This window comes from Bison bison, unplaced genomic scaffold (assembly GCF_000754665.1).
Source record: "Bison bison bison isolate TAMUID 2011002044 unplaced genomic scaffold, Bison_UMD1.0 scf7180017864136, whole genome shotgun sequence".
Taxonomy (NCBI): Eukaryota; Metazoa; Chordata; class Mammalia; order Artiodactyla; family Bovidae; genus Bison; species Bison bison.
In genome coordinates, this window is record NW_011494708.1 from 2,730,034 (window position 1) to 2,751,341 (window position 21,308).

At 44.3% G+C, this 21,308-nt stretch overlaps 1 protein-coding gene across 1 annotated transcript in view; it reads right to left on the bottom strand.

Moving 5' to 3' along the window:
* LGI2 (leucine-rich repeat LGI family, member 2) overlaps positions 1 to 21,308 on the bottom strand; it is a 30,569-nt gene that overhangs the window by 7,636 nt on the left and 1,625 nt on the right. The window contains exons 2-8 of the mRNA XM_010839939.1: positions 21,201 to 21,305; positions 19,234 to 19,305; positions 17,608 to 17,679; positions 14,981 to 15,052; positions 9,513 to 9,584; positions 8,351 to 8,520; positions 1,581 to 1,745 (exon numbers count right to left, since the gene is read on the bottom strand). Of these exons, the coding sequence (XP_010838241.1) occupies positions 1,581 to 1,745; positions 8,351 to 8,520; positions 9,513 to 9,584; positions 14,981 to 15,052; positions 17,608 to 17,679; positions 19,234 to 19,305; positions 21,201 to 21,305 (728 nt within the window). The remainder of the gene's footprint in view (positions 1 to 1,580; positions 1,746 to 8,350; positions 8,521 to 9,512; positions 9,585 to 14,980; positions 15,053 to 17,607; positions 17,680 to 19,233; positions 19,306 to 21,200; positions 21,306 to 21,308) is intronic.

The following is a 21,308-nucleotide window of genomic DNA, read 5'->3' on the forward strand; positions in this document are numbered from 1 at the left end:
AGCACTGGCATCAGAACTCCTTGCTTTAAGGCACAACTTCACTCTGCTCCTACTTCCTCAAGTGGGAGGCAGGAGAGAAGGCAGAGGGGCTGGTTCACTTAGCCCTTGCCGATCTTCCAGGTCAGAGAAAAGGCACAAGCAAAAAACCTTGCAGGTAACAAAGCGAGTCCCTCTCTCACCCTCCTTTTTCTTCTAACATGGACTGGCTCTTGGGTCTTGAGGCCTGGGCTTCCCTCCATCGTGCACTGCACTGTGAACCGCAGCACTCACCTGTGCTGAGTCTGCACTTGGAGTGAGTAAAGCTGCTCCCCAGGAATGTGGGCTCAGCACTGGGAGGCCAGATGGCATCTTGGAGCATCGAGATGTACGTCTCACAGACCTCTCGCCAGATCAGGCTCATTAGCAGCTCTGCCTCCAATGGAGAGCGTCTCTCTCCCTGCATCCCTGCACCTGTGGCAAGGCCACCTTGGGCTTGAGAGGTTCCTAGGAGCCTCTGGACCCTGAAATGCTACCTGGACGTGCCCCCTCTGCAGCAGCAAGATGCTGCTGCAATCAGACCAGGAATCACAGAAGGAAACCCGCACACGGGGCCACAGTTAACGGTGCTGTTTGTAAAGTCAGGATTATGATTAGATTGCATTTCAATACAGAAGTCTTTGAAAGATTATTTTGACTTTATCCACTTATTTAAAAAGCAAGTAGATGGTCTATTTTTAGTAGCTCTAAGACACTGGGATTCAGTGACAGCACTGAATGAACCACCAAGTCTTATCCCAAAGGTTTGAATTTAGGAAGCCATTTATGCTTATTTTGTATGTATTTACTAAAAGGAAGGGCTTCCCAGGTGGAACTCGCCTGCTAAAGCGGGAGGCATAAAAGATCTCTGGGTTTGATCTCTGGGTTGGGAAGATCCCCTGGAGGAGGGTATGGCAACCCACTCCAGTATTCTTGCCTGGAGAATCCCATGGACTGTGGAGCCTGGAATGCCATATTCCATAGGGTAACAAAGAGTTGGATACAACTGAAGCAACTTTGCATGCACACGCTAAAACAAAGCAGTGATCACCAGGGCCTGGCCAGGGGGCAGTAGAAACAGCTACAGAGTGTATGTCTGTGTGTTGTGTGTGTGTCCACACTTGTGTGCATGAGACTGTGTGTGTGCGTGTGTGTATGTATTAACATTCTAGTTACCAGCATCACAAAAGTCAAAGGATGCATATAGCTGCTAGAAAGCTCGTGCAGTCTTAGGCTGTCATGACTGTTCAAAATCAAGGGATTCTAGAAGTGACTTCTCCCCATTTCAGGAAAGTGCTTCCCACCACAGGCCCCCCATCACCCTCTCCCTTTACAAAAGGATCACCAACAGTAAGTAGAATCACCACCTGAGCTTTCTGTTTGCACCATAACTCACCACATCCAGAAAAAGTTGGAGAGAAGTGGGTAGGCTGGAAAGTGTTCCCAAATCAAATCAAGCGGGAGAGCCAAGCTCCCTCTCAGGATGACAAAGAACATTTCTTCTCTCCCGGGTTTTAGACTACTCTGAAATGAGGTCAGTACATCCAGTCAAAGCCACAACACACCTGTAATGTTGTCATAGCTCCGGAAATTCATTTCGATGTGGTCCCATTCCAGCACCATGCAGTTCTCCATGCTGGGCTGAGCGATGGCCACGTACACGTCATTCTTGGAGTTGAACGTATCCACTGAAACTGACTGGTAGGGCAGAGTCTGATGAACAACAAAATCTGGGAATGTGTGTTTAAAAAAAAAGTCCCCATGAGATCTCCTGTGAGAATTACAGACCGCTACCCTCACCCCTTCTATCTTTTCTCTCATTGATTCCAAAGAAGACTGGGGAGAAGGGAGGGTGGGAGAGAACACCACACATCCCAGCATGTTTCAGTCTGAGAGATTCCAGAGGGTTCTGGCTTGCATGGGGTTAGCAGATTGAACGCACAGCTTCTTACACAGCTTCCCTGAGATAAATAGCTCACGAGCTTGGCTAGAGTATCTCAAAGTTTTAAACAAATTTGGTGAGACCTGGCTTTCAAAAAGACAGGACAGCAAGGATGCTGCAGAGTAACATTCCTGAAATTACCATGAAATTTACTCTGTGAAGACGGGATGCTGTGGTTAAATTCCTTTTCGAGATGCTGTATTTTTAGCTCACTCAGAATAGTCCCAGTAGTAAAGAAAAGTGAAAGTTAACTCCCAAAAAGGCACTTTTGGAAACCAAACTGAACTCTCTGACTAGGTCTCGGAGGTTTATAAAGCCCACAGTTTGGGGAAGTTAACCTAAGTGTGTTTACTGATTACTAGCCTCGTACAGTGCTAAGTATGGCAGTACCTGGGATCTGGGCAACACTCTGCAGCTCAGAGGGCAGTTGCAGGAGATCTTAAATTTTCCAGCAGCATAGAAGTCATCCTATTTGAGCACACGCTCTGCTCCTCCATTTAGTGGTAAGTCAATACCCGTCATCTGTATCGCTCCCCTGAGCTACAATGACTCACTGTCTGAAATCTTGGTAGGAATGTACAGTTTCACCAAGAAACAGGGTTAACATGCCACTGGATGCAAGAATAGTTAGTGTGTGGGGTAGCCAGAGAACTAGTGAAGAAAAAAAAAAAAAAACCCAAAACATTCATAAGAGTTTATTTCTCTGGCCAGAAATATTTTAGGGTTCGCTGCTTCTTGGCAGGCTAAAAGCGCCCAGAATAAAATGAGGGTGGATGTCTGGTTTAGGAAAGTCATTCCTATGAGAAAAGCCTGGCTTTGCCCACTTCTTCCCCTCTCAATCCTTCTCTATGCCTGCTGAAGTCCCATCTCCTCTGCAAACCTGTTCTGATGGGTACAATCCACAGGACCAGTCCTAACTCACTGGACTCAGAATCAGGCACTATTGTTCACACGTGATTATTCACAGTGATTGAATCTCCAATTTTGTGGCATCCTGGTAGCTCAGTCAGTAAAGAGTCTGCCACAAGGGGAGACCTGAGTTCAATTCCTGGGTCAGAAAGATCCCGTGGAAAAGGAAATGGCAACCCACTCCAGTATGCTTGCTTGGGAAATCCAACGGACAGAGGAGCCTGGTGGGCTACAATCCATGGGGTTGCAAGAGTCAGACACAACTTAGCAACTAAACCTACCTACCTATAGTGATATCAGGGTCACATTTGGAAAAATTCAAGGAATCTTAGCTCCAGAAGCTGAAGCTCAGAGAGGGTGTGCTCTTGGCCACTGACACACAACCAGCATGATGTGTCTCTGGAAAGGCTTCCTAAGGAAGGGCCTGGGTCTCCATGACACAAGCTCACAGCCGCCATTCAAGAAATAACTGACTCAGAAGCCTCACAAAGATGCCAAATGAGAAAGGCATTCACAGGCCAGACACCAGATAATAACTAAGGAAGGCCAGTGCAGAAGGACCAGAGGCAGGTCAGTGGCAGAGCAGCTGAGCCAGTGTTGAGGTGGGAAGCATGGACAGGGGTGGGATGAGCAATGCCAGTCAGGGGCAGGAGAAAGTAGGGCTGAGGAGTAAGGGCAGAGTGAGGCACCGGAAAGAGCACTGTGCCTGCAGTCAAACCACCTGAAACCACCTTCTGCCTTTGAATTCCCAGGCTGTGCACTTCCCTTTACAAGGCCTCAGTTTACTTATCTGCAGTATGGGGACAATGATACCTGCCTCTCAAGCACAGTGTCAGGGACAGATTAGGCAATGCGGTGGACATGCTGACCTCAGACTCAGCACACACGAGGCAGTCCCCTCCACTGTTCTGGCCACTGCTGGGCTATCTCTCGGGGTAAGTGTCCATCGTAACGGCATCTAAGATAAAATGCCTGAGTTATGACTGTTTTTTTGCTGAGTGAACTCAGGGAAGTTGCCCAACCTTGCCCGGCCTCAGTTTCCTCGTCATTTATTATGATTCATACTCATGTAGAACAGTGCTTTACATGCGGTGTGTGTTCATACGTGTCACCTCTTTGGAGGGGCCCATTTCATTGCAAGTGGACAGGAGCTACTGACTTGGCAAGTGTGGGAGGGCTGACCTCACCCTGGCCTACTCTGAAGATGTCGGGGGAGAGGATGAGCCTGAATGAAGGACACTTGCAGGTATAGAGAGAAGGGGGAGAAGCAGAGAGAAGGCTGCCTCTGCCTCTGACAGCAAAAGGTGACCAAGGATCTGTGGGGACAGGCAGCAGGAATGGAGGAGGTAACTCCCTTCTGAAACATTCAGAAGCACCAAGGCAGGTGGAACAGATGGCTCCTAACCCACCTGCACCTACTGCTCCAGGAACTCAGGAAAGAGCTTCAGATTCCCCAGGAATAAAGTGAGAGCCACTTCTATCTCACAAGGGTGCTGCAGAGACCCAACAGGAGAGAGCTGGTAAGTGTGAGTGCCCAGCCGTGGCTGCACTCAGGAGTTTTATACATGTCACAACGACAGTGAGAAGCTGCCTGTGTGAAGACTTAGGGCTCCAGCATGGCTCCAGGCTCCCTCTCCTCTCTCAAGACCCACCAAATACCAGCGTTGCTTGGTCAAAGACTAAAAATTGGAAAACTTGCCTGATTCATTCCAGTGGGCCCTGGCGGTCCCAGTGTAAAAGTCAGAAAGTGCTCTGGGGGCTGCAAGAGGTTTCCATGTTCACAGGCTGGTCAATGGGAAAGGGAACAGGAGCAGCCATGGTCTGTTCCCTTTCTTGGAGGTAGAAGAGTACTCAGCGAGTACAGCCGTGTTCTTTGAATTACAGCCAAGAGGGCTATCACCTCCTCCAGCGTCTCCGCTTGTCTTTTCTCATCCAAGTGTGCCCAAGGTTACAAACACTCCCGATGACTATAACCCCAACTCCTTGTATGCACAGACTTCTGCCTACACTGAATCCCCAGCAACATGAGCACTCGTGAGCTTAAAAATGCAGGCTGTTCAAAGCACAGACCCAAAAGCTTACATTTTTTTTATTTTAAAAAGTTCCAGAAAGAGAGCTGCCAAAAATAGAGAGCATTTTACAAATCTAGCCTCTAATGGCCCTATTTCCATTGATTTCCCCAAAAACGTTGGTTTCATAATATTTTCTATATCCTAGCTGACAAAGCAGACTCCTAAATCATTTGAATTATAAATAGAATTCTTTTTTTTAAATTTTTTTTAATGTGGACCATTTTTTAAATCTTTATTAAATTTGTTACAATACTGCTTTTGTTTTACGTCTTTTGGCCTCAAGGTGTGTGGTATTTTAACCTCCTACCAGGGATCGAACCCGCACCCCTTGCACTGGAAGGCAAAATCTTAACCACTGGACCGCCAAGGAAGTCTCATAGATCTAGTTCTTAATAGGAGACTCCTTCTCCCTCTTTGATGCTGCTGACCGAAAAGGGGAGGAGGAACAGGTGGAAGAAAGAAGAGAAGAAAAAGGGGAAGAAACGGGGGAAACAATATGATTGATGAATGTGTTCTTGTGTGAATGGGGGAGGGGACCTGGAGAATTTAAACATCTTCCCTCATCCCCCTCTTACATTACTTGTCAGAGACAGCAAAAGCACATTCATTGTGGAAAGATCTCAAACAATCCACATATTGATATGACATCAATTTACTAGTGTTAAAGTATTAATGGCCTTCTCTGAAAGAAGCCCTGCCACTTCCATTCACGTCGGATCAAGTTCATGATGTCAGTAGGACTCTTACAATTTAGGCCTTGCTCCCACTGGAATCAACAGATTTTTACATAGCTATTTATAGCACTTGCAGGAAATAAATTATACATGATGCTGATCCTATGGGGAGAGAAACTGCACATTAATGCATTATTTCTCTTTGCATTTTCATCAGCCCTGAAATAGGGAAGCTAACGGGACAATTAGGATGCAAAATTCACTCCCTCTAAGGAATTTAGTGAATTATCCACCTAACATGGGGAATCATGAGCAGGTAACAGGGATTTTGGAGGTGGTTAAAAATAGACTTGAAGCAGAGTGTTATGGAGGGACTGTGATTAATCTGGAGAGCTGAAACCAGCCAGGGGTGGCTTTGTGGTGTTAATTACACCCCTGCGCTAGGAACAGGATGGTAATCATACGTTCCTCTCCCTGGGAAGAACAAGGTGAGACATCTACCTAAAGAATTTACTCCTTCCTACCCGGTGTACGAGACAGCAAAAGAGACACTGATGTATTGAACAGTCTTATGGACTCTGTGGGAAAGGGAGAGGGTGGGAAGATCTGGGAGAATGGCAATGAAACATGTAAAATATCATGTAGGAAACGAGTTGCCAGTCCAGGTTCGATGCATGACGCTGGATGCTTGGGGCTGGTGTACTGGGATGGCCCAGAGGGATGGTATGGGGAGGGAGGAGGGAGGAGGGTTCGGGATGGGGAACACATGTATACCTGTGGCGGATTCATTTTGATATTTGGCAAAACTAATACAATTATGTAAAGTTTAAAAATAAAATAAAATTAGAGAAAAAAAAAATAAAAAAAAAAGGAAAAAAAAAAAAAGAATTTACTCCTTCCTAAAACCCTGAGCTAAGAGGAAAACAAGGCACTGAGAAAATATGCTTCTTCCCCAATCTCGTGTAAGGATGCAATACCGGTACCATGAATCTCAGACTTGACTTTCCAACTTCCATCCCTCTTCACCTATTTCCTCCCTAGTCCTAAATAAAGCAGCAGAGGATGAGGCTTGATCTGAGCCAGAAGATAGGAAGGGACTATATTTGGGGGTGGGTCACAGCTTGCTGGCACCATTTTTTCATGATGGAAGATGCTGTGAGCCAGAGTTTATTTGTTCATGAGCCTTAAGGGGATAAAACAAGTACAAAGGCAGAATCATCATTTCCTTGCTTCTAGGGTGGGGTGCTAACTTTCTAAATTTTAGCAAAAAGCTTGTTAGGGAAGAGAAATATATATAAGAGAATGCCCAAAATATGTTAAGGACTTCATGCTACCCCAGAGATGCCAGGTCTGGAACAGATGCCCGAGTTCCAAGGCTCTCTACAGCCCAAGCTATTTCTCTCTGAGACTGGCAGTTTTCACACACTAGGGCCAGGTGTGAAGAGAACAACGGAAAAGCTGCTCACTTCAGTGTAGGGTTTAAAAAACTTTCCAGAAAAATGAGAAGAGGCAGAAAGGAGCCCCAGTGAGCTGTGGTTTCACATTTCGTATGGCATGGCCTTGAATGCAACCTTTTGGTGCAAACGTCATTGACCGTGACCTCTGATTTATTGCGCTGCTCTACAATACAATAAATAAACCCCCAGTGGCCTCAGCTGGCTAAAGGGCACCTGCCAATTACACAGCTGAATAAGTCCCTGTTCAGTGATGAAAGACAAGGGCATTTCCATAAGACTTCAAGTTTCCTCTCAGAAAAGGACAGAACTTGTCGGCGTCCCTTATTGACAAAGATATCTGGAAATAATTTTTACTTCTGAGTTTTTGTTTGTTTATTTGATCAGGGGATAGCAGTAGAGTTTAAATGTGGTATTTTGTTCTTGGAGTTTTTGTCTTTTGAGTTTCTGTAACTATTTTCTGAGTTTTCAATCCTGCTGCTCCTACTGACATGCCTTGAGGCTTTGTAGATATCAACTCTCAGCCTGAATGTTTATTTTTATAAGTCTGGTAAGCAGGTTGCATACTGTGGCTTGATCCGCTCTCCTTTAAAATGTGGCTTTAAAAGCTGTAGAAACTCCATCTAAGCTTTCATATGGAACTACTCTCCTGTTTTCTACAAGATATGACAGTTGAGACAGTATTTTAATTTTATCTTTTAACCTAAAAATGTATAAACTGAAACCTTGAGGCAGGCCATAGAAAAAATAATCAAGCTTTCTTTACATTTTGTTTCCTCAGTGTGAATTTTTCCCTTTGATAGCTCGTTGTTAACTTGTGTTTCTACTCTGCCATGGTTATGTATGACTTACCTAGTTATCTCATTTTACATGGAACTACGAGAGTAATTCTGGTATTTATTAGTTAAGTGTCCAATAAATTTCATATTATTCAATCAAGAGAACAGTAATTTAGGCATCTCTGCACTGCCTTTCCATGAAGCTTAGCCTGATTTGAAAATGTTCTCATGCCAAACTCACCAGTTCCTGCCTTAAAAGCTTTAGAGAAATTTGAAGTTGTAAAGAATCAAAATTAAAGTCAGTGCAGTTAATAAAAATCCTTCCAGACTGCTGAGATATTTTCCCTGCCACATCAATTCATTTCTTTTTTAACGCTTAAATTTCCCCTAAAATAATTTTGATAGAAAACTTTTATCCCTACATTTTCCAAACTCCCTATTGATAGTATTTTTAAAGAAAGGATTATTCTAAATAACAGACTTTGATGATAAAGGTTCTGAATACCTGTAGTTGTGCATTCATAGTCAAAGCTGGTCACGTCATTCAGCTTCTTTTCCTGATATTCTGGCGGACCGATACACAGAACATCAGAAACAGTGGAATTCGTCATCTTCAACCACAGATACAACCACTTGGCTTTACAGTCACATTCAAACTTATTTCCCCTCAAATCTCTAACAAAACAAAACAAACACAGACGCAGAGAAATAGACATGTCAGAAATGTTTTGGCAGTAATATGAAACTCCAGAATTCTTAATATCCTGACATATTTAACAAATCCCAAAAAATGGAATTAAAAAAAATTTTCTATTTAATGCATCCAATGTCCTTTACTTCTCATTGACTTCATTGAACACTCTTTAGTGTCCTTGATTTTAACCATATAGCACACAGAGAGTTCTCAGAGTTGACACACCACTATTTCTGCAAATCCTCTTGAAAATGTCACCACACCATGCTGGAAATGGGGGAGGGGTGAAAGAAGAACACCACCCAGGATAGGTCCTTACACGCAAACAAGACACTACAGGAAGATAGCTCTGACAAATGCAATTGATACTTTGCTGCTGCTGCTGCTGCTAAGTCGCTTCAGTCATATCCGACTCTGTGCGACCCCATAGACGGCAGCCCACCAGGCTCTCCGTCCCTGGGATTCTCCAGGCAAGAACACTGGAGTGGGTTGCCATTTCCTTCTCCAATGCGTGAAAGTGAAAAGTGAAAGTGAAGTCGCTCAGTCATGTTCCAACTCTTAGCAACCCCACGGACTGTGGCCTACCAGGCTCCTCTGTCCATGGGATTTTCCAGGCAAGAGTACTGGAGTGGGTTGCCATTGCCTTCTCCGATTGATACTTTAAGATCTCATTAAACTTTGTCCAATAAGGGATGACAAAACACAAGAAAATAAAGCAGATGGGGAAAAAGGGGGACCATTGCTCATGGGAAAAAAGGGGGACCCTATCACCCAGCATACCGAATTACCACTGGCCTAATGCTACTAAGCACAGTTAACATGGCAAAATTAAACACAGTACAATCTATATGCTGTTTCCCAGTGTTCGCTGCTTTGTCATGGGTTTTTAGCTATTACAACAAAATGCAATAAAAATCCAGGGGAAGACTGGATTTCAAGACAAGCACACATAAACTTAATTTTCATTACTTACAGTTCAATCAAAGAGTCTAAATCACTGAAGACATCCCTTGGGAGTGCTTTTATGTGGTTGTTGGCCAAAGAACTAGAACAAGAAAGTCACGATTTAATGTTTATATTATCTTTATGCCCAGTCACTCTGAAGTCCCTTAAATAATGCAAGTGATTTAAAACAGAGCTCAGTGTAGTTCAATGTCTGACTTTGGTCACTGATACTGAGATAAAGAATTTTAGTTTAGTTATACAAAGAAAACATTAGAGATGCTGAACTACACAATATAAGTTTTTTTATTTTGTTTTTAAAACAATCATTTATTAAGCTCTTGATATATATGTTAAACCTCATGTTTTATGATATATATGATATACATGTTGGCGTCTCACGTTTCTCAGAATAAAAGCCAAAGTCCTTTAGATGGCACCCAAGGCCCTCCATTGTCTAGTTACCTCCATTCCCACCTACCCGTGGGACTGAATCTCTACTGACTCAGATCACCCACACTGGTTCCTTTGCTATTCCTCACACAGGCTAGGCATGCTCCCAGCTCAAGTTCTCTGAACCTGGTGTTCATCTGCCTCAGGCTGTTCCTCTAGTTATTCACATGGTTCAGCCAGCACCCTCTCCAGGTCCACCCTCCACTTTCACCACCTTCCCTGATCTCTACACAAGTCCCTTCCATGCTCTGTGGATCTTCATTGCACAACTATCACTTAGCAAACACTATATATTATCTATTTGTTTATGGACTGTGTATTCTCCCTAAACATAAGATCAGAGGTTTTTGTCTGTCCACATCTGTACCCCTTGCATCTAGCACAGTGGCACACAGTGGGTACTCAGTAATTCTCTCTCGAGGAATAGTTTAAACACCAAATGGGAATGATCAAAAAAAAACCCAAAAACCAGATGTTCAGTCTTATCCCAAGAAGTTCCCTAGTAGGGCATCCAAGTGAATTTTATTACTTGTGACTTAAAAAAAAAAGGACTCAGTAAATACTCTTTTACATAAAGAATCTCAGCACTAACCCTAATGATGATACAAAATCTCAGTGAACCACAGTTTAGGGAATGACTGAGATCAATCTCATTTTCTCCTTAATGAAGGTTGACTAGAAACCATTCTGCATTTTTGTTCTTCGAGTTGAAGAGCTTTCTATAATGTCTCTCTATAATATAGTCCCCATCTTCAGGAAGTAGACTTGAACGAATATTATCAACGCTTTCTCTGATGACTTAGGATTATGCAGTGCCCTGTCATCATCCTGCTGAAGATGAATGTCCACGGTGCTGGGCTGCTGACGGAGAAAGATGCTAGGCATTGAAACGATGTACATCAAGTCTGATTTCCCCCAGGCCTCGTGCCCTGAGTGAGTCAGCCAAAATACTCATGCTTACTTTTGTTTTCTTCTATACACTTGAGTACAAACAGAAAACATATAAATGATAATCAACACGTAGGGAATTGAGCACCACCCTCTTTAAAAACATATATGAAACCAGTCTTTTATAGCATCCTAATGACCCATCCAAGAAGTAGGAATGAAAGAGTGTTCTTTCTTAGAGTCAGCTAGGATAGAAAGCTTTGTGCCCATTTTTAATCCAAACATTCTTACTGTGTGATACCAACAGAATACAGGGAGACCTATAGTTTCTGAATTATGTCCTTTCTCATCCAGGTAACCACAAATGGATTAAAATACAATTTCATGTATCATTTTACATTTCTTTCCTAAATGATTTATTTGTATATTTTTTAAGATGTTGGAAATAGGTTGAACAGATGATAAATTAGAATTGTAACTACAGACTGTAGATTATAGACTTCGGACTGTAATCAGACTGAATGTTCTCTAGAAGCAGCTTTTTGAAATTTAAAAAGGAGAGAGTTGTTTTTATTTTTTTCTGGTTGTTAGTCACTTTTTTTTTAAGTAAAGCACAATTTTTTAGCTAATTAAAGATTACTAGTTTAGCTAAATATTTTTAGTGAATTGAAATGCACTGGATTGAAGTGATAAGCATATATAGAGTCATCAAGGCCAAAATAAAAGCAACTGTTCTAAATGTTCAATTTGGATTTCAGAGAGCTGAATTATTTAGATGGACTATCCACCACCACCTCCCCACACCCCCAGACGCAGTGCATAACATCTCACTTTCCACTTCATTTTGTCTACAAATTCATGGCACATACTTCATTTCTAAAACTACTTAACTGGTCCCTTGGGCTTTGTGGGACCGCTGGAAAAACAAATGTCCCAGATTTTAGTTACAGATTGGCACTGTTCCTTCAATGCTTTGAAACCTGATCTGTGTTTCTTTGTGTATGAATGTGAGTCTGCAGGTGTTAGAAAAGTTCATAAAAGATAAAAAGCAGGTATTTAAACAAGCAAATTTCAGACAGTCACTTCCTTAAGCACAGGAGTGAAGCTGAATGAGCTTACCAGTTCACACAGAAAAAAAGAGGATGGGTGATCAGCTCATTCTTTACACAGTGTTTTGCTGCTTTGTGCTCACGCTGCATGCATGCTCAGTCATGCCTGACTCTTTGTAACCCCATGGATGGTAGCCCACCAGGCTCCTCTGTCCATGGAGTTTTCCAGGCAAGAGTACTGGAGTGGGTGGCCAATTCCTACTCCAGGGAATCTTCCCAACCCAGGGATCTAACTCACATCTCCTGCATTGGCAGGTAGATTCTTTACCACTACACCACCTGGGAAACCCTGAACAGCATAGTAAATGTTTTTTATTACTACATATATCTCCAGCCTTAGAGGAGTCAACTTTAAAAGTCATAAGACTCACACTGCAGTAGAGCATGTAAGGAAAACTCAGCTTGGTAACTCATTGGTCTGCCAGTGAGTCAGAAAGAACATCCTGCTGGTTTAGCCCCATGTGAGGTGCTGGCGAGGAGTAGAGCTAATGGAAGAGCTGTAGGAACCCTGCCCTCAGGGAGCTCTCAACACAGCTCAGAGACGAAACTAACATCCGTGAAATGGCATCAACCAATATGGCCAGTGTCTACAGCCAAGAACTGGTTGTGTGGAGTCAGCGGGGCAGGCTACAACAAGGGAGGAGGGGGGATCAGGACTGGCTCCAAGGAACAGAGAGAACTTAATCTGGACTGTGGAGGAAAAGGTAGATTCCAGATGACTGTGGGCAGAAGAAACCATCTCCTGGGCAAGGGAAATGATGTAAGGGAAAGGTTGGTTATGGGGGTGAATTGGGTGTGCTCAGGAGAGCCCAGTATTGTGGGCATATTCAGGGAAATAGGGCTGGAGAGCTGGGGAGGGGGGTGCTCTGTAGGCTTGACTGGAGGATGGTAACACATGCCAGATGGTAATGCATCTCCTCTAACACATCAGATACACTCTGGACCCAAACAAAAGACCCCTTTGTTTCCTCTGTGTGTGCCCCTGCGTGTCACACAGACAAAGAGGTGCCTCTTGCACAAATATGGGTAACATAGCATATGGCTGTATGTGCAAATGCACAAGCACACACACAGTTATGTGCACCCACGAATAGAAGTGCATGGACCCACTTACACAAAAATATGCAAATATATATGCACAGTACCTGCATATTCACACCTGTTTTCAGATCAGGGACTTACAGCCAATTGGTTCAATGAAAGTTGACATCTGGGCAAAGTCAACCAGTCATACTGGCTTTGCTTTAGATGCAGAATCTGCCCAGAGCCTTTGGTCAGAAACAAAGCCCCTCATTCCTGACTTTCGGGAAGTGGATTTGTCCGGCCACAGCTGTTCCTCTCCAGACATCCACAGCTGTCTTACCAAAGACCCTGTCTAGCCACCCAAACTGCCAAGGCTACTCAGCAGCCATTGGAGAAAACTGAGACTTCTTCCTGAGTGGATGGAGGGAATGATGATGCTCTGCTGTGGAGGAGGAAGATGATAATAATGCCAACCAGATCTTGGGCATTTACCACGGATAATGGGCCGGATGCTCTGCAAACAAGCATTAACCCACTATGTGCAGCTATTTTATGAGTTCAGTATAATCATCCCCATTTTCACGGATGAGGAAAGTGAGGCTCAAAAAAGGTTAAATAATCTTAACAAATGGCAGCCTTGAGATTTGCACCTAAGTCTATGTAACTCAAAGCCCACTGTCTTGGCCTCTGCAAGAATGTGGGGATTGGGCATCTAGGCTGAATCCGAAAAAACAATCAAGACTTTTATAGGAAAGAAAGAAATCACAGAGAAATAACGCCAACAAGAGTTTGATGCTGTCCAGGATTGGCTGTGCTATTTGGACCTCCCATTCCCGCTCCCTCATCTTCTTCCTCTACAAACTATGACTCAGGCAAGACTTTTGATTGGTAGGACTCCAAAATCAAGTGCTCGCTGAGCCCTAATGACAGATACCTTTGCCTCTATCAGGGTCTGATGTAAAAGATCATCTCTCTAGATGCTTTATCAGTTAGAGTGCACATACGGGAGGTACTGCCACCCTTGCCTAATACTCCTGCTCAAAGCCCTTCAATTTCCCCAGTTTGTTTTTTTGACCATAGGCAAGCTCGCTATGGAAATGGGGTATGTTATCCTACTCAAACACAAAGTTTCTAGTATGCAAATGTGACTGGTTCCTGGCTGTTAAATTGCTCCTACCAAGACAAAGACGATGTTCACATTTTCATAAGCTCAGCCACTATCTCCCCAGTTTTCTAAATTTGCTAAGTGTGTGTGCTTGTTTCATTTGATACGCCAATTCAAATCAATTTGTTTAATTTTTTTCTCCAGAAAGCTATTAAAGAACCCAGAGAGCTTAGCTTAAGCAACAGATAAATCCAACATAAAAGAAAAAGCTATTTGCATTCAAATTAAAGGAACCACAAAAATGTCTCTATTCTGCTTCAACAAGTGTTCCTCCATTCAGCATTCTTCAATGAGTTAGGTAAGCCTCAGTTCCCAAATCTGTACAATGGGGACTCCCAGATTAAGGAGAAAGATAAAGAAAAGCTTACTAAGCAGAGAGTAGGTATGCAGTACATGTTCCTTTCCTTTCCACGTCCTCCATCACTCCCGTCGCTCCCCGATCTCACAGGCAGTCATGTGGACCATAATGGTGGTTCAGGAGGATGGAGAAGATAAGGAAGCCAAGTGTGTGAGTGCTTATGATGGGATGGCGCCCGACTGACAATATGGAAACCTCTCGGGCAACCTAGAAATGAATTCCTTCAGCGGATATTATAATATGGACAAAACAGCCAAGAAAGAGAGGCACTGGGAACTCTACTCAGTACTCTATAATAACCTACATGGGGAAAGAATTTGAAAAGGAACGGATATATGTATATGTATAACTGAATCATTTTGCTGTACACCTGAAACTAATACAACATTGTAAATCAACTATACCCCAATATAAAGTAAAAATTTTTAAAAAGGAGAGAAGCACCAGGAAGTGACCCTCACTCTACACATTAAAGAAGTTACAACACTTTTCACAGGACTTACAGGTGAGTCAGGTCACGGAGGCCACGGAAGGCGTTTCTTGAAATTGTTTCTATTTTGTTCCCTTCAATGAACCTAAGAAGAAAATCCATATAATTAAACTGAATTTCCTGTGCTTAATACCTCAAAAAAGATACTGGGATGCTTTCAGAATGGAATCTGAATGCACTTATGAATTTCAGAAATTCATGCCCAAGGGCTCGGCCAGCGACACCAGATTCCAAGTGGAAACCGGGTGTGTGTGCAAGAGTGCATGCACACAGATATGCTTTTTGCATTCCTTCCAGAAGCAGCGTGGAAGTCTTCAAAGTCAGAGTCGGCAGCAAGGGTAGAAACACTTTGGGGGAGAAAGAAGAAAGCCCTAGACAAAGGCAAAGGAAAGGAAAGGAAAGTGATGTCACTCAGTCATGTCCGACTCTGCGACCCCATGCACTGTATATAGTCTACCAGGATCCTCTGTCCATGGGATTTTCCAGGCAAGAGTACTGGGGTGGATTGCCATTTCCTTCTCCAAGACAAAGGCAAGATACTCTCAAATTCCACAAGACTGGAACACTTCCAGACCTCTTTCCCCCTCCAACCTTACATTTCACAGCACCTGGCTATTAATATTTTTCTTTATATCATTGTCCCTTGAACACAGCCCTCTGTTTTACACCTCCATATTGAAGCCTTTGGGCTTCACAGGTGGCTGAATGGGTAAAGAAGCTGACTGCCAATGGCAGGAGACACAGGAGACATGGGTTCAATCCCTGGGTTGGGAGGATCCCCTGGAGGAGGGCATGGCAACCCAGTCTAGTATTCTCACCTGGAGAATCTCATGGACAGAGGAGCCTGGTGGCTACAGTCCATATGGTTGCATAGAGTCAGACACAACTGAGTGACTGAGTGCTTATGCACACATTGAAGTCTTTGCCCAGGGAGAATTCAATTAAACTTGGTTTCCAACAAGCTTGGGCTTCCCTTGTGGCTCAGCTGGTAAAGAATCTGCCTGCAATGTAAGAGACCTGGGTTCGATCCCTGGTTTGGGAAGATCCCCTGGAGAAGGGAAAGGCTACCCACTCCAGTATTCTGGCCTGGAGAATTCCAAGGACTGTATAGTCCATGGGGTTGCAAAGAGTCGGACATGACAGAGATTTTCACTCCCTTACTCCAACAAGCTTGAGTTCATCATGTCCTGCACAGTGTCACCTCTGAACACATGGGCGACAAGACAGAGATACTCTCTGATCTCCAGGTCACTGGAAATGGAAAGTATAAGGAAGTTGAACACAGACCAAACTCAGTGCTTAAATGTCTTAGGGCTTGCACATAGGATCTCACAATAAAAACTCCAGCCGTGCTTTAAAGTCTTTGTGGGAAATACATGAAGTGAATGCACTGGGACTATTCCCTAGGGCCACAGAGAACAAAATTTCAGTTTACGGCCTCACATTTCTTCAAGTATAAGAGGGTCTCTGATGAGATGGTCCAAGGGACAGGCTTTGCACTGTGATGTCATTAGTTAGTAAAACAGTTCTTGATTCGTACACTGAGAATGATCCGGTCTTTTTTTTTTTTTAAAGTCAGGGGTCTATTCAGTAATAGACTTCAGTAAAAACTGAGAAGCAAACCTCCTCCTCAATAACTGTGACAGGAAGATGCACTACTGGAAAGAGAGAACAGACTGCTCTTCACTCAGCACCTCCCCTGACTGTTTATGTGCTTCCGTAGAACCTAGTTAAACTTAGCGCTTCAGCCTGACTACTCTTTCCAGGTTACCTAGACTATCAGGTATCATGACAGTACCTGTATTATGTGTCCTCTGGAGAAAGAATTCCTCCAGAGACATCTTTCCTGGGGACAGAAAATCAGCAGAGAGCTTTCCTAGACACAGGATGTGCTTAGAATTCAAATATCTCAGATAAGAAGGCAGAGACAAGGTTTTAAAAATCATTCTGAATGCTAAGTGAGGAAATCCCATCTGATAGCTGGATTAATATTATTACAAAGTGACAAGAGACAAGGATGGGAGAACTTAAGGGGAAAAAAGACTATGAGAGTGTGAAAAGGCAGAAATCAGAGGGAGGGCAGAGCTCATTGCTGGTGACGGGACAACTGCACATCTGAAAAGGGAAAAATAACCTTTATTTTAAAGGAGAAAAAATAAAATTAGACTCCCAGCAGCAGCTCACAGGGGATACTGAAAATGAGATATAGAGCAGTTGAATTAAAAACATGAAGTTGTAACCCCAAATAGGGAGACTTTCTTACAAATATGTAACCCTCGGAATCCTTCAGCTTTATTTCTGGCTGATCAGCAAATCCACGCCTAGTTTTGAGAGGTAAAAATACCCGATGCAATTTCCAATTGTGCTTATGACATGACAAATTAAATGTCAGCAGAGAATGAATGAATATCTTTCCTTCTTTGTTCCCTTTCCCCCTCTTTTTCTCCAACCTCCTCCTGTCCCAGCATGTTCATACACAAGTAAACTATAAAAGGTCAGCGCTGAAAAGAGAATGGGGTTTTCTGCATTTTCTCCCCCACCCCCAAGCTCTCTAAGAGATGCTGTTCCAGCTTGGAAAGCAATACAGCCATTCCACTGACATACCAATTACTCAGCACATAGACAAAGCACAAAACTTACAGGTATTCAAGATGAAAGAGTCCAGCAAAAGCATCATCCCGGATGACTGTGAATGAGTTAGAATTCAGCAATCTGAAAGCAAGAGACAGATACCAACAGATTCCAGTGAAGAAGTTCAAAAGTTGAGTTTCATGGTAAGGCCATTTCTGTTTCTTTGGTTATGTTCTGATCTGTGGGCAAACATGGGCTCTTCTCAGCATGGCCCATTCTGTACACAACCTGACTCATAGACGCAGATGGATAATGGCAAGTGGATTCCCTTTGGCCAGATTTTCTGGTCCCCCTTATTTTCCACCTTTCTTCCCCGTGGGTATCAGTAAATATGACTTAAGAGCTGTTATCTCACAGCTTTCTAATGTTCAGCACAACTAAACAGCCAGTGAGTGCTTTATGATGCACACATCTAAAAAGAAGCACTCTGACTCTTAGAGAAACTTGAATTCAGAGAAGTTAAGTGACTTGATCAAAGTCACACAGCTGAGACCAAACAAAACGAAACAAAACACGAAACCTTCCTAGCATACTACACGCGCCCATGGGAAATCATAAAAAAGTTTAAGAAAACTTCAGAAGATTCTTTTTCACCACATAGCTGTTTGAGCTGCCACTTAAGCCTTTGGTAAAAGTTTATATAGTCTCTACCGTCACCACTGATGACTATTCTGCATTTGTATCATAAGAATATTTTAATAGAACTATAATTTCTCATAAATTACAGATTTTAAAATGGTAAGGATAATGTTGTAAGTAGGTACATAACATTTCAAGAACAAAAATATCAACATGAAATTGACTTGGGATGAGTCTACTATATGCCATGTCTTCATATCTTTCTGTATGCATCAAGAATGTTGGTGGTTTTCATTCTGATCTCATTCAAGCTTAAGAAATGAATACAAATAAAGAATGAGCTACGTACTCCTGACTTTGCCTGTCACTGATTTGCTTTTGAAAACTGCATTTTGGACATTGCTTTTTATCAGTAAATATTAACTGACCAAGGCTAAAGGCACAGGACACAAGTACTTGGCAGGAGCACCTGTGATGAAGAGGAGTTATGACTGTGGGCTTTGGGCCCTGGGTCAGAATTCTGGCTGTGATTTGGGGCAAGTTACTTAACTTCTCTGAGCCTCAGTTTTCCCATCTGTCAAATGGGAAAAGGAAAATACTGATATCATTAAATAAAAATTTGCCCATAAATGCGTAGCATGCTGCCCAACAGTTGACATACTCAGTCAACTAGAAATATTCCTATGACCATAATAACATTAAGAGTTGAACATGCAGGCTCTCTTTTAAAGGGAGGTGTTTGGGAAATGGTTCATCTGGGCAAAATTCAGGCCATAATTCAATGTAATTAATCTCCCCAGTTGTTGCTGGGTGTGGGCGATGGCATCTACAATAAAGTCCTTGAAGAAAACACATGCCAGAGACGGAAAGGGAGCTGGACACTGGGACTCAGCTTGGTGGGGGCACGATGGGCCAAATCAACACTAAGAGCCTGCCTTGGTTTACTGGTAGAGCACGGGTATCTTGGGAAGGACAGATACCCAGGAGGCAGAAATGGCTCTTCCCAAGACCACAGCCCCAGGACCCCCAATTCCAGAGAGGATTTCCCACACTCACAGCAACTGCAGGGACGGTAGATGGGAAAACATCCGGTCCTTGATTTCCGAGAATGTTCCATTTACCAGGCTCCTACAGGCAAGAGAGGAACAAAATGGAAACTATGTTGCTTCAGGAAGTGCCAGGCAGGATGGGCGAGTGGCCTTGTCCAAACTCCTCCACTCAGGAGTGAGGCTTCAAGCAGGACTTCTTGGGATAAGAAACAAGACGAGTCCAGCCATTTTCCAATGAACTGGATCAATAAGAAAACTGTGCTGAATAACGGAAACCTTTACCATCAGTCTAGCTCCTTCCATAGACATTATCTCAGCCGGTTTAAATCAATCCCCCTACTTCCTTTTCTTAACTACAGGAGGCCCTAGCTGAAAATGGATAATTGCTTTACCTCTGCCCATGATTCTGTTTGTGTAGACACAGCATTAATGTTGGCCCACGAAACTCCAGGGTAGGATTAAGCATTCCCCTTGGGAGCACAGCTCTGAAAGTCACTCAGAGCACTTCTGATTAAATGCACCGTGAAAGCCTTGGGGAAAAACTCAGAGACACCTGAACTTGAATGTGCAGTGGGAGGCAATGCCATCTGTCAGATTTAACGGTCAACCAGAGCAAGGAACTTGACTGTTTTAGCCACCAGGTCCCTCATCCTCTCTGGCCCCAGCAGGACCTCAATACATCATTTCAGAATGATTTCAGTTAGCATGCCATTGTGTTAAGCAGCTGGTGGTATAAGGGATTTAACCAGGGGAATTCTCATTTCTGGAATTCTCCATGTCATCTGACTTAGCAATATTAAGCATCAAATGGGCCCTCTGTTCTGGCCTGGCCAGAGTCTCCTGACTTCTAAAAATGCAAACATGAAGCTCTTCACTCCTGGGTCCAGACCCCAGTACCTTGCTTGGGATGGAGGCAGGGAAGTGGAGATAAGAGAAAGTGTGAGCAACTTTCTCCTCCCCACCCCCAGGGGGAATCCGTGCCCTGTGACAGAATAGGTATCACTCCAGCACCTCGGCCAGGAACAAAGGAGTCATCTCAGCAGGAAACAGTTCCTAGCAGTGAAGATACAAGCCAAGAGCCCCTTCCACAGCCATGATGAGACCTGGTCATGTGGCCTGAGTGACTGCGTAAGGCCAGGTTGAAAGCATTCTCAAGCAGGTGAATCAGTAAGGGGAAGCCCTTTCCTATCTGCTCCTCCAGCACTGAATAAGCAGCCAAGGTAATGCGTGGTGGGGAAGTTGGCAAGAAGGCCTTGTAAACTCAGGGCAAGAAGTCAGGCTGATTCCCAGCACTTGCCCACTGAGCTGCATGCCCACACTCTCTAGTGCTCCACCAAGTCCCCTGTGCTTCCGTCTTCCAGGCCACATGGAACAGCATCACCACTTCCAGAGATGACATGCCCTTTCCCAGGTTCTGTCCAACCTGCAGTGTGAACAGGTCCAGAGGAGGCCACTGTGGAAACCACAGCCCCAGACCTCGGGTGGGACAGTGAGGCCTCATCATTGCTCCAGTTCTGCTGGGCTGCATATACACGCCCCCACACAACCCCCACACCTCTCCACTCCAGCACACATCCTCCTCTCAAACTTTAATGCATGCCAGTGCCACCTGGGGACGGCCAAATGCAGACTCCAAAGCTCCACTCCCCAGACCCTGCATCATTCCGCGCGGGCCCCAGAATCTGCCTTGGCACAAACTCCCCCAGGTGGATCTGATGCAGGTGGCCAGCGGGCCAGACTTTGAGAAAACACTACCACAGGGACTTGTCCGGCTTCCCAGACTCGGGTTCCCCTCATCCTCCCCGGGGCCCGAGGCTCCACCCACGTCCCATAGCACTCCCCACCCCAAACGCAAAGAAAGGGGGCCGGGAAGCCGGGGAGTCAGGGTCGCGCTGTCCCGGCGCCAGAGGCAACTCCCGGGCGGCAGGGTGGGGCAGGACGGGGCAAGGGGCTGGCGGGGTCCCACTCACTCACAGGGAGCTGATGTCGCCCGGCACGATCCTGGGCACCCAGGAGGAGCCCACGCAGATGATGGACTCCTTGGTACAGCTGCAAGTAGCGGGGCAGCGGACCTGCCGCCTC